This window comes from Typopeltis vanoorti, chromosome 4, assembly GCF_054136105.1.
Source record: "Typopeltis vanoorti isolate ZY-2024b chromosome 4, IOZ_Tvanoo_1.0, whole genome shotgun sequence".
Classification (NCBI taxonomy): Eukaryota; Metazoa; Arthropoda; class Arachnida; order Uropygi; family Thelyphonidae; genus Typopeltis; species Typopeltis vanoorti.
This window is the reverse complement of record NC_143552.1, coordinates 23,149,921-23,164,452: the sequence shown is the minus strand read 5'-3', so window position 1 is coordinate 23,164,452 and position 14,532 is coordinate 23,149,921. Positions and strand designations below refer to the sequence as shown.

At 35.2% G+C, this 14,532-nt stretch overlaps 1 protein-coding gene across 2 annotated transcripts in view; it reads right to left on the bottom strand.

Moving 5' to 3' along the window:
• The window catches only part of LOC150107163 (uncharacterized), a 276,832-nt gene that overhangs the window by 178,235 nt on the left and 84,065 nt on the right, over positions 1-14,532 (bottom strand). For both annotated transcript variants that reach the window (XM_090391041.1, XM_090391040.1), the window contains exon 4: positions 11,834-11,996. In XM_090391041.1, the coding sequence (XP_090247167.1) occupies positions 11,956-11,996 (41 nt within the window). In that variant the 3' untranslated portion in view covers positions 11,834-11,955. The remainder of the gene's footprint in view (positions 1-11,833; positions 11,997-14,532) is intronic.

The window sequence follows — 14,532 nt, the reverse complement described above, 5'->3', positions numbered from 1 at the left end:
TATTCAGTTTTTTTTATTATTTTTTCATGGATGCAAAGTAGAAACTAAAATACTTACAATAGCTCAGGTTACAATGTATTACAATGTATAGTTAATTAAGTGCACTATCATTAAAAAAAAAATCTTTATTTTGACGAGAGTGCCTATAAAGGATTAATACTGAGATTCCATTATTTTAAAAGGCAAAATAATTTTTCAACAAGCAGACAACCTTTTTGTTATGCTAAGAAACCAAGGTTTCTGAAAGTGAGAGTACTATGATGGCTAATAGAACATACAACATTTGGCATGGATTGCCTGCTACTTCACCACTTAAATGCGCTTCTGAAATGGGAACAGCATTTTCATCATTCATTGCTTCTGACTTGACAGCATTATTTCAAATTACAATGAGCTAGATGATTTCCAATCGCTCTAGAATTAAGGTAGGTCAGTGGCATAGCTAGGGGGCGGTCCACCCTGGGTGGCACTTTGAACCTTTTTGAACTTTTGCAGTTAATTCTAAAATACAGTCTCGAAAACTCAGTTCCAAATATTGTAACACTACTGCGAATTTCCTCACAATTGCTGTAAGTGTTGCTAGTTGTGAGAGGAGTTTTTCTAAATAAAACTGATTAAGAAATATCTATGTTACTACGAAATAGACTTCTCCAATGTCATCGATGATTTTGCTAACAGAAAAGCGAGAAAAATAACATTTTAGAATGTTGAAATTAAAGTTTTACTTCAAAACTAAACATAGTGTTTTAATTTATTTCCCTATACGTCGTTTTGACTTTTTGTAGTATTTTTGGTGTGTATTGAGAGGGGTGGCAAACTCAGGGGGAAACTGCTCTAGCTACGCCACTGAGGTAGGTTCAGTAAATTAGAAATAATAACTAATTATTATTATTATGGACAACTCCAAGGAGTCCTTAGACTCATCAAGGGAGGCCCTAAACATCATATCAAGAACAACTATTCAGCTTTTAAAAAATATCTATCATACTTTGCTTTGAACTCATTTACAGTCATGGCACCTACAACAAACTCTTGCGGCTTATTCCACTCATTCACCACTCTCTAAGTAAAAAAACCTGGTTTTAACACCCTTGCTAACTACACTCTTGCTCAGTTTCCATGGATGGCCGTTAGTTTTCCCACCACCAGACCTGTTCTGAAAAATTTCCTCTGAATTAATCTTGTAAAAACCCTTGAGTAATTTGAATGTCTCAATCATATCACCCCTTTTCTACCTATCAACCAATTTCTGTAACCCACAGATTTTCAACCTGTGCTCGTAAAGTTCATTCCATAGACCAGCTATGAAAGATTTGGGCACCAGAAGAAACCCTGGTGCCCAAATCTGGGCACAATACTCAAGATGGGGTCTTATCGAGGCTCGACAAACAGCAACAATAACTTAAACTTCAACTCCCTATCTACCAACACTTCCAAATCTCTGGTTTCATCAATCTCCCAAAATGCATAACCTTACACTTTGAAACATTAAACTGACATCCATTCTTCTTAGCCCAATCTTCCAATCTAACCAAATCATCTGAAAAATTTTGACATCATCTGCATTCACTATTGCTCTACCCAACTTTGCATCATCAGCAAATAAATAAACGGTTCCTCTCAGATCCTTTCCTATATCGTTAATGAACAAATTAAATAGCAGTGGTCCAAGAACAGAACCCTGTGGCACACCACTAGTCACAGGCCTTCTTTTGGACTCTACTCCTGAATAAACTACTCTCTGATATCTCTCCATCAACCACCCTCCTATCCATTTCACCAAACCTATATCCATTCCCATGTGCTGCAGTTTACTGATTAGAATTACATGTGGTATCTTGTCAAAGGCCTTAGTAAAGTCCAGCAGTATCACTGTAACCCATTATCCAGTTCAGCCATCACTGTATTATAAAATGTGAGCAAGTTACTGAGGCATGATCTACCCTTCACAAAACCATGCTGCCCCACCTTCCCCAAAACTTTGATGACTCCTAATATGCTGATCGGTCGGTAATTTGCAACAGCAGTCTTGAAGCCTCCTTTATGCAATGGAACTATTTTCCATTCTTTCCACCCACCCTCAGGACTAACCAAGAACTCAGACTTAAATTAAACAATATGATCAAGGACACTAACAATTCCTTTGCTGCTTCACGTAAGACTCGAGCTTGTATACCATCCAATCCTACAGATGTATTCACATTAAGGTTCTGTAATATGCTATTCACCTCAATTCCTGTATCAGCCACTGGTTCTCTCATTCCTGCAATATCACCACCTGGATGATATACTCTTGCAAAGTGTTTGCTTAGTAATTCTACTATTTCAACTGATTCAGTTAGCTCCCTAACATCGGCATTCCTTAAAATCATTCTGCCGCATACATTTTCTCTTTTACTTGCAGCATATCGAAAGAACTGTTTGGGATTCTTTTTAGTTTCCGTTGCTAATTTCCTTTCATAATCTGCTTTTGCTTTTCTTACCACACTAGTTACCCTTCTGGTCTGTGCTTTGTACTGTTCATGTGCCTGCAGGTCACCTTTCTCCTTAAATTCCCTTCACAACTGTTTCTTTTTTTGCAGTTCAAGCTTAATGGTATTATTCATCCATTTAACTCCCACTTGATTTACTCTCTGGACTCTAGCTATGCAGTCATCCATTAACTCCTTCAAACGCTCCTTTACCACTTCTCATGCACTATCAACATCCAGCCCTTGCAGTTTTACATGCCATGGCAATCTCCTAAGCTTGTCATATTTACCAGCCCGGTAATTCCACATATACCCTATCTTAACTGAAAATTCCACACATTTAGCCACCTCCCAGGTCAAGACCTTATGATCACTCTCACCAATTGGTAGCAACGTGGTCATATTCATTACAGACAAATTCTCAGATGCAATTACTAGGTAGAGCACTCTCAAACCCTAGTATATTCTGTTACATGCTGTCTCAGGTGGTTATCCCTTAGTAACTGCATAAAATCCAATTCCTTCCTCCCATGTGTCCTCTCCTCCTTCCAATCAATGTTACCATAGTTGAAATCCTCCATAATAATAATTACCTGTCCTCCACTCATTGAGTCTATTTGCCTATGCATACTATCTCCATCATCTATTCCATTGACTGGTCTATGGTAGCACCCAACTGTATATTTTGTTCTGCTGGCCTCAATCTCACACCAAATAGCCTCAAATGTGCTATTTTCACTATCCTGCAGTTGAACTTTCTCTTTGACTGCAGCTTATCAGCTATCATCAATAACACTCCTCCCCCCATTCTTTTCTCTGTCTTTCCCGAACATACTATACCCTTCACATTCTATCCCACTAACTATATCATCTTCTGTTAGCCATGTCTCACTAATGCCAATAACCTCTGACCAGGAAGAGCCAACCAAGGCCAAAAATTCCTCCTCCTTGTTCCTAATACTCCTAGCATTAGTATACGTAAAGTGCAAAAGTCCCCTAGTCCCACCCCTATCTTGACACCTTATACTAACTATCCCATTCTGGTTTGTTGTCCTTCGTACTAACTCAGGCATATTATACACATTCTTACACTCAACTGCCTCACTGATGTTTACATATCCACTCAACAGCTCCCCCTCCCCTAAAAGCTCTAGTTTCCCTGATTCTGCACATCCACTTTCACTTCATTCAGTAACACTTTTTCCAGTCTCTGCACACCAAATCCATTCAGATGCAAACCATTCCTTCTTGTATAAGTCCTTTTGCCCATCAAACTCACTCCACACCACTCCTGCATAACCTGCGCATAAAGTCATTCGCAATTATGGCCCTCCTTCTCAACTCTACTCTGTCATACCGTGGCAACAGATTCACTATCTTGCTACCTCTAGTAATTCTTTCAAGTCCTCTCTCATAGCAAATTTTTCATCTTTCAAATCATTCGTTCTGGTCACTACTATCATTTCTTTCACCCTATGCTTTTGTGCTCTAATAGCTTCACTTACATCATTAATTTTCATTACATCATTAACGATAATGGAGAGAACAAAAATGAAATAATAACATGAGAAGAAAAGTGTATGTTTTCTAAAATTTTATGTGAGGCAGCAATTAGTGTCATGCCAACCTAGGTGGCATCAAATCCCATAGCATGGATATTTTGTGAATGCCTCAAGGTATACATGAATTTTATTACCTGGCTTGAGACAACCACCCTGCTTATTGAGGGAAATGGTCAGTTTGAAAAGTTCCATGTTTGATTCTTGCATGAAGTTTTCAGGTTATCTAACATTTAGCCCACCTACTCACACATAGTACTCAGTGTATTATAAGTTTAAAACTTTTCATGGGTGGTATCACATTAAAAAGAAAAAAAATGTATGTTATGAATCTACTGATTAAACTCTGTTAATGTCACATAATTGTCAATACTCTATAGTCACTAAAACTTTCTGGTTATGTTGTATGAGGAAAATATGCAGCAAAGTATACATGTTGCATATTTGAAATTCTGCAGATGTTCGTTGTTTTCATTTTAAAAATAGTAAACCATTCTATTAACATCTACAGTTAATATATTTGGTACCTACTAGTTATTCACAGAAGTCTATTTTCTGAATATAGTTACTCAGGTCTCAAATCTGAACAGGACAATCATCTCCACATGCAAGGGTAGCAGTTTGGGATGAAAAGAATACACTGCAATTTATATATACACAGCCAAAGACATCAGAGAATAAGGACAAGGAATTTCTGGTATTAGATGGATCAACTACTACAAATTGTTGGCATTAGTGAGATTTGGTTGACAGAATAATATAGAGGTAGAATATTGCTGTATTTTCAGGGAATGATAGTGAAGGATGGGGAGAGGGATACTGCTGATGATAGGAACAAATGCAGACAATACAAGTAGTAGCAGTAGGGCATAGTGGTGGTGGTGGGGCAAAGTATTTGAGGCTATCTGGTATAACATAGCAATCAACAGAATAAAATATACAGGGTGATCGTAAAGTCATGTAATCCAGAAATAACACATCTGTTTCAAGGTTAATTACAAATATATGAAAAATGAAACAGCTAAAAAGACAGGTTATGATCGAACCTTTATAACAAAAGAAGAATAGGAACCTCATTATAACATATGTTGAAAGTGGCCACCTCCTTTGGGAATGCAAACTCACGCTCTTTTTACCAGGTTTGATGCTGCCTTGTGAAGCACCTGCACACTAATGTTTTCAACTGCCGTTGAAATCTTCATTTTTAGTTTATCCAGTATGTGAGGATTATTCCGATAAACAACATCTTTGAGATACCCCCAAAGGAAAAAATTTGATGGTGATAAATCTGGTGATTTTGGAGGCCACAATTCTTTTGAGATGAGATGGTCACCAAAAATTCTTGCAAAAAATGTATGGTACTATTCGACGAGTGGCACATGGTGCCGTTTTGCTGGAACCAACAAACGGCACTCACTGACATCAAGGAGTACCATGAACTGTGTGATGATGTCATGGTAGATGGAACTATTCACCATCGTTTCAAAGAAAATGGGTCCCACTATATGACAGCATGATATTGCACGCTAAACTCCAAGTTTTTGAGAATGCAGAACTTTTTCATGAAAAGCATGTGGATTTTTCACATGACCAAATCCTATTGTTTTGACTATTCACATATCCACTGAGGTGAAACCAAGCCCCATCACTGAAGAAAACTGTATCAAGCATCTCTATACCACATTCTTCAGCAAATGAGTGTAACCATCCACAGAAGATTATTTGTTTGTCTTTATCTTGGTCCTTCAGTTAATGGACTGAGTGCACAATATGGATGAAGGTGTAACTATCTCACGGCTTTCCGAGCACTACCGTATGACATTGATGATTGCATAGCAAGTTTCCTGATGCTTTTTGTTAGGGATTTCTGCAGTGCTCTTTACCTCATCCATTTTATTGTCAGTCAAAAAGGAAGGTCTTCCAGAGTGATTCCTATCTGCAATAGATCTAGTTTTCCAAAAATGCTGCTAATCTCATTATCATCGACTTCTGAGAGACTACTGTACCTGGATATTTCTTGCAAAATTTCTTGGCAATGTGTAAGAACAATTAGTGAAATAACTTTCCAAAATGAAAACTCGTTGCAGCTGGGGAAAGACATTTCACTTCCACACTGAACAAAGCTACAATGAAAACAAAGTGTACACATCATGGTGAATTTGATATCTCTGATAGTTTTTAAATAATATGATAGTGACATCTAGTGGTGTTAGGAACGATGATAACAAATTGGAAACAATTGGTACAAATTCAAACTTTCAGTTTTGCAAGATTCCTTTGTGCAACTATTAGCAATAAATTTGGTTTCTTTCCACTTCCTTGGAACCTTGCTAGAACTGAGATTAAAGTTATGCAGAGTAATCATTTCCATGATTACCCTGCATAACTGGTTACAATGTGAAATGTAAATAGCTGCATCAACAAGTCAGCCCAATGAGCACAGGGAGAGTAATTATAGGGAAACTTCAACCATGAGAAATGTAGCTTGAATGAAGAAAACTCATGGTAAGAGGGAGAAGGAAATGGAATTTATGCAGATACAACTAATGCTGGAAGTGAAGAGGAGGTGGGTTTTGAGAATGCTGGATCTAATGAGTGTGTGTACTTTATTTGAATAACTTATTCAAAAAATACACAATAGCACTAGCTGATTTGTTCATAACAAAACTACAAGAGGTATATGAGGAACTGTAGAGTTAAGGAGTATATGTGGAACTACAGAGCCACTGCAAACTATGGCAGATCTTTGACTACGGTAAATTTAGGAGGCAGTTTGGAACAGCCATAGCATAAGAAATCTCAAGGAGAAAGATGTCAACACTATATAGGAAATTATCAGAGGATACTTAAAGCAGCAGTATCAGACTCCATACTCAAGGATCAGGAGAATAAATCAGGTGGAATTAAATTAATGGGTGGATAATTAAGTAAGAACTGCAAAAAAAAAAAAAGTTGTGGAGGGAATATAAAGAGAAAGGTGATCAGCAAGCTCATAGCAATAAAAGCATATGCAAGAAAGGTAAGTAACATGATAAGGAGGGCAAATCTGATTCTGAAAGGAAATTAACTGAGAAGGCCAAAGGAAATCCCATGGAAAGTTAAAAGAGAAATGATTATGGAATGATAACTTTAATACATACTGGTAGTTGGGAGGTGAAAGTTAAAACAACTGAATTATTGAGTAACTGCTTTCTGAGGGTTTATCAACCAGATGGAGATACTGTGGTGACAGGTGAAATGGAGATGCTTAGGATACTAAAACTCTTCAAATATGAATATTGCCATAAGAGTGGATGGAACTTTGGTCTATGTATTATAGGTATGTAAGTCTCCTACAACCTAAATTTTTCATGTAGTACTGTCATATCCTGTACACCCCTTGAGGGTACATGGCAGGAATTTGATGATGATGATGAACTACTCTCCAAGGAGGAAATGTGAAGTTAATAATTGAAGGACAATATAATGTATCAAGCCTTCATATATAAAAAACCAAGGATATTTGTTCCAAGGAGCAATGTGGAATCTGTAGTCAAGTTCCTTTTATTGGAAATATATTTGGAACGGCTTACTTAAGGTATTCTCATTGTTTCAGTGATGCTTACTTCAGCCAATTGAAAGAAAGATGTGTTCAAGGAAACTTGCTTACTGAAAGAAGATATATGCAAGTATATTAGTTAAGTGAGGTCTTTTATCTTTGATTGTAGTATTCTAAGAGATAAGGCAGAGTGAATGAATGAGTAAAAAAAAAATGAACTAAGTATCACAAAATAAGTTCCCATATGGCCAAGTGAAACTACAGAACTTTTAGCTGAATGCCATGTTCAGTTTGTTTTGTATAGCATTTGATGTCATCCCTAAGATTTGAATTTAAATATGAGAGTCACAGTATGAGATGATATCACTGAGCTCGTATTATATAATGTTAGAATAGCCATATAGATTTGAATATGTTTTAATATGTAATAAGAATTTTAGAGTTACATTTACGAAGTATTAGAATTTATTGCAATTCTGCAGGGAATGTGAAATATTAGATCTCCTTAGAGAGATACAGAGAATTACTTAATATAGAGAATTGTATCTATTGTATATATTTATATGTGTATGGAAATATTTTAAATTTTTATATACTAGAGCTTCATTCTTTGAATATACGAATATTGATCTTTGAAGTCAAGGCACCATCATGGATACAAATCTGAAACATTCTAACCAACTAAAATAAAATTATATATAAATATATCTTATTCCACAGTTGACTTTAATATATAGGTTGGATACAGATGGGTAATAACATAATTGGAGCACTCAAGTTTCAAACATAACAGTAGTCTCTGAATACTCAAGGATAAAGTTTCATTTTCAGTGGAATAAAAATGTTATCAACTTGACTTCATACAAATCTGGGAAAGTCAAAAGAAATACTCACCAATACTTAATTCAGTACACAGAGTACTATAATAGGTCTGTGGAAATATTACAAATTGTCTCACAGAGTTCTTTCTTTTAATCTCTTCTACTTACGATGGCACAATTCATTCACAGGGCTAGAACAACCTTTTTTTCACATAAGTAGTAAATCGAGTTATGTATTTATATCATTTAACAACAATTTTATTTATCTTGTTTAATTTTCTCCACAAATGCCAAATCTGTTTTAAATTTGTATCAATAACTTCATTACCCCCACATTCAAGATGTAGAAAATTTCACATGTCGGTCTTTTTAATCCATTTCATTAAAAATGATGTTGCTAACATAGCTCAAGATAATGTGAATGGTCTTACTGTTTACAAATAGCAATTGTCTAGTTTTTATATAAATGGAAACTTGAGTTATTAGCACTAAAAGTCCTAGTTAAAAGATGTCAATTCACCTTAAAATGATTTAAGATGGTTCAAAGCCATAACCTGTTAATACAGCATCATTGTAGTTTAAGTTAGAAATATTCATCATAGTATCTTAAGAATCCTGTCCTACAGGATGACACACTCAGCAAAACTGAAGTTCAGGTTTTAAGACTATGACGTGTAATTTACTGTCATTTAAAGTTATTGTTCTATCAGTTTGTTCAAAATAGTCTGACCCTGTTGGATATACTTTCCTGATAAACCCTAATGTGATATCTGGAAGACAGAGATTCAAAATTTAAATCTGAAAGTCTTCTCAAGGAGTATTTGGAAGCTATGATGGAACACTCCTAACCATTATGATTTAGTATAAATTAACAGGATCTATTCAACTCTTGTATGCCACGAAAGTTAAAAGTTGATAGCTCAGTATGGCTAGACCATACTGTGCCTCAAGCATGCTTTCATTTAATATTATGTCTTCATTATGCAATTTATCATGTTTTGTAAACAGTTGATAACTGTGATATATATAACATTTGTGTATCCTGAGGACATGCATGAAGTATTGACAAAACCAGTCTGTCTACTAAATTTCATTTATTAGCCATGCATGTTTTACTCTATGTCATTGCATGTTGGAATGACATAGTTTTCATTCCAACTTTACATGCTGGAATGAAAACCTTACATGTTTCATTCCAACTTCAAGTTTACATGTTGTAACCAACATGTAAACTTGAAGCCAGGCCCTAAAAACTTATAGCTGGTATTAATGAACTGCTAAAGTGCTCAATAACAACTCTTACCTTACATAAAATATGCTAAATAAAATCATGTTAAGAGAAATATTTTCTCAGTGGGCTGTTTGCAAAAAAAAAAAAACAAACTGACCAAGAAGCAACATTTACACATTTTAGTGATAACACCAGTTTGTTTCTCAATACATATGCCTACATAATTTATGCATCCAAAAAAGTTAAACTGTCATTTAGTAATTCAAGTATTAATATGATAACTGCTTTTCTCAGCACATAAAAATTCTTGATAAAATAATGCAGACTTTTATGTCAGAATAAAATCCTTCAATATTCTTCTAATGTATACTTGCAAAAGAAAATATTCTGGAGTTAGCAAGAAGTAAAAATAATAGGTGATGAGTATATTCAATGGCTGAAAGATGATTCCGATGCATCAGTCTGAGTACTGTTTTCTCTTTGACATATCATCTCTGTTTTGCATTGGAATGCATGTCATCAAAAGCCTGTGTAGTCTAGAGACATTCTTTACATCTGTGATAGTTTCTCAATGAAAAAGAGATGGTAGAACATTTGTCAAAAACGTCTGTTATGCATGGGGTAAGTGAAATATCTCTGTGATCCAAGAAATGGATAATATTTTTGAAATCATTGCAGCAAACTTTGGCACAGTAAGTTGTTTGATTACCAACACAACCCAAAGTTTTGATCTGCAGACCTGCTTTGTCAGAGTGAAATTTTACAGGCAAATATTTCTTTACATTATGAAAAGCATTTCTTGAGAAGAAACTAGTAAGTTTAATTTTGAAAGCTAGAATATATCTATGATAGAATCTTGAGATTAACAAAGGTCTAATAATGATCATGATAAAAGGAAATACATTAGTTCAGTATTATGTTGGAGGTTTAATGGATTTTTTACAACACTCAGAAAGAATTAAATTAGAATTTAATAATCCTATATTTCGTCCTAGTCACTAGAACATCTACGGGGATTACAAAACAATTAATGTAACATGCACACAAAAACTTACAATACTAAGCCCAACCACGTGGGTGACACTAAAGTCCTATCTAGGTGGAGCGCCCTCTAAAGGCAGTAGTAGGTGGCCTGGAATGTAAGGTGGGACCTCTGGTGATGAGTGTTTCCCAAATCTTCGGAAGCTTAATGCAACCGTATTTGTTAAGATTTGGTTGGTTTCTGAGAGCTGCTGCTGCTGCTTCTAAGAAAAGTCTCTCTTTCTTGAATTTGCTGTGGTGGAGCATGGTGGTTTTCTTCCATGATACTCTGTGGGTGGTGTCCAAAACATGGTCAGCCAAGCCTGAATGGCCATAGTTGTGTTTAACGATGTACGACTTGTGTTCCTCCAGGCGGATGGATGCTGATCTGCCTGTCTGTCCAAAGTACGCAAGCTTACAGGAACAGGGTACTTTGTAAACTCCAGGCAGAGAGAGAGGGGGCAGCTGATCTTTCGTAGAACGGATAAGGGTAGCAAGTTTCTTTCTGAGTGTTGTAAAAAATCCATTAAACCTCCAACATAATGTCCTCACAGCACTTAAGCCTCTACACAAGAATTAGTTCAGTATCTCGCAAGTGTGAAAAAAAAAAGGGAGGGGGTGCAGTGAATGCATAATCACTAGTTATAGTATGATATGGCAGAACTTGGTGCTATTAAACAAAAGTTAATCTTACAATTTAGATTTTTGGAAAACTAAAAACCAAAAACATTTTACAAAATAAAAACTTCATATGTTTACTGGGTATTAAATGATAAACCATAAAGATAGCTTTATCAAGAAACAAGGAGAAGAAAAATGAATATATAGCAAAATCAGTAGTTGTTTTTAAAACAGTCACAAACCAAAACATTGTTGATTTTTGGGATTCTAGAACTATAGCACTAATTCTAAAACATCAAAAGCAGAACTAAGCTCCAATCAGAAATTTTTGATTAGGGATTAGTTCTGATTTTAATAATACTAAAGAGCTAACATAGTATTATTACTATAACATTGACTTAAGTCATGACTTAGGAGGATTAGGTCATGTAGAAACCATGACCTGATCCTCCTTAGGTCAAGTAGAAGCCATAATATTATGGCAATAATTCTATTGTATCCCTTTAATAATGTTATCACTTTCAGAAACCTCAGTTTTTTTTCAATCTCAGCACAAATATCAGTTTACCTACTTGGTGAGAAAGGGATAATTTAGTCCTCTTCAAACAGTTGAGTCATCAACCTTTTTTTAAGCTCTCTTCAAAATAATAATACTGATCTCCAAATGACAGCACTTTAACGAGTTGCATAACTTTCAATATAAGGTATTAAAGGTATTCTTGATTTCTACTTGGCCTTTGAGAAGAAACAAAAAAAAATTCAAAATAGTGATGTTAAGTCAGTGGAATCCTAATTATTTAAAAAAAAAAAAAAAAGCAAATTAAAAAAATAATAAAAAAATTCCAGTTTCCAAGTGCAAACATGGTTTGTGAGGTCAACTCACTATAGCCAACACCATTATAACAAACTATCAAAAAAGCCCCAACCAATGCTCCACAAATACAATGATATATTAAAGGAGGTTCACTATAGCAATCCATGTGAACAAATTACTTCTGTGGTCCTACAGGTTTGCTAAAGCAAGAGTTGACATGTTAAGAAATGAAGATTTCATTTTTATAAACAGTTTAAGCAACAAAATAAAACTTTTGGGGGATTTATTTTCAATCCTATATTATAAAATTCCAAATATCTCATGATCAATAATGCTTGCCAGCAAGGCAACTCTAATGGATTACACTTGATTAATCTCTAATTATATAAAGAAAATTATTATTATTATTACTTGACACCTCCAGGAAGTCCAAGGACTCATCGAGGGAGGGCACCTACTCTACAACTCTGTCTCCACCACTCAATCCACCAACCACAACAAACCTCCACCACATCAACACCATCTACTGCTCACCACCGCTACTAGTATTTTCACAGACAATCACAAACATCCATGCCCACGGCAGGACTCGAACCAACAGCCTTTTGGCTGGAGAGTAGATACGCTAACCACTTGGCCAACCAGGCCAGCAATTACCAGATAAACAAATAGTGAACGATATTTTCATGTATGAAATAATAATTTCATAGCCAATTTGAAGGCACTCAACAAATTGAAGTGAAAATAAAAGGATTTTGTTCTTTCGTTTAATTTACAGAGGAAAGTTTTTCAAGCATAATTGTGAATTCCAACACTAGATAATCCCAAGAAAATTTAAACTGTAATAAGGGCAATAATTTGCATTTTGTTTGCTTTTGAAGAGGCTAAGAGGCAACTTCAGATTATACAATTTTTAAATAACTTGTGTTTTTGACAAATTTATATTAATTTATAAATTTATATAAAAGTAGTAATTAACCTTTCTTTAAGAGTCCTATCAAGAACCGAAAAAATCTACTTCTGAAAGGTTTCAACTTCGCTTTAATGCTACGCTACTTACCAAAAATTGACATCATAGCTCAAATAGAGAAAGGAATACGAAATTTGCCTGGTGCTACATCAGATCTCATCCGTATACAGAGTACAGCATTGCTATTACAAAGCAAATTACCAAAAAGGAACCTACCTTACACGGAATACACAGCCCTCAAAAAACTAAAATCAGACAAAAATATCGTTATAATTAAGGGAATGCAATGGTAGTTTTGAACTCAGAGGATTATAACAAAAAAATGAAACCTCTTCTTGAAGATACTAATACCTATACACCTTGAGACAGAGATCCCACCTGGCGAGCTCACAATAAAACCAATGATCTAATAAAAAAAGATACCCAATTGGACTGAAGAACTAAAAAGAACTCTACAATTAAAACACCCATTAGTTCCAAGAATACATGGTGTTCCAAAAATACACAAGACAGGTATTCCTTTAAGATCGATAGTGGATGGAAGAGACTTTCCGACCTCGAATCTGACAAAACATCTCACCAACATGATTTTACCACACATAGGAAAAACAACATCTTTCATTAAGAACAGTGCACATTTTATTGAGAAGGTAAAGGATATATGCATAGGACCTTCAGACATCTTAGCAAGTTTGGATGTAATCAACCTGTTTACAAATGTTCCTAGAGATGAAACAGTGAATCTCCTTGAGGACCTCTTTCCTCCGGACGTCATAGAACTTTAAAAACACTGCATAAAAAATGCTTTTTTCATGTATCAAAATAACTTTTGGGAACAAAAAGAAGGACTGGCTATGGGCTCCCCCCGGCTTTAGCAAACCTATATATGGAACAGTTAGAAGGTTAAACGGCCTCGCCTACTCCCTATATACGGGAATAAAAAGGCATTAGCCGATTTTTTTTTTTTTTTTTTGATATATGGAACATTTTGAAAATAATGCTTTAAATAATTATAAAAAACCAAAAATTTGGCTATGCTATGTAGACGATATTTTCATCATATGGCCAGGAAAAACAGAGGAACTAACCGCTTTCAAAGATTACCTGAATAACATACACAACAACATAAAATTTACTTTGGAACAAGAAGAACATAAAAAACTTCCCTTTCTTGATATCCTAATAGAAGTGAATGGAGAAGGATAATTTATTATCTTTTTCATCTATAGAAAACCCACCATCACAGGAAGATTTCTTAAAACCTTGAGGGACAGAGCTTATAATATTTCCACACCGAAAAACAGAGAAATGAAGAATTTCAATATTTAACAGATCCTCAAAAAAAAATGGTTATGAAGCTAAGATAATAAAAAGAATCCTCAACACACCTCCTGCAAGCATCTCACAAAAGCAAGATTTCAAGAACGCAATCACGCTTCCACACATCAAGAATGTTACAGACAAAATGGCCAAATTACTAAACAAAC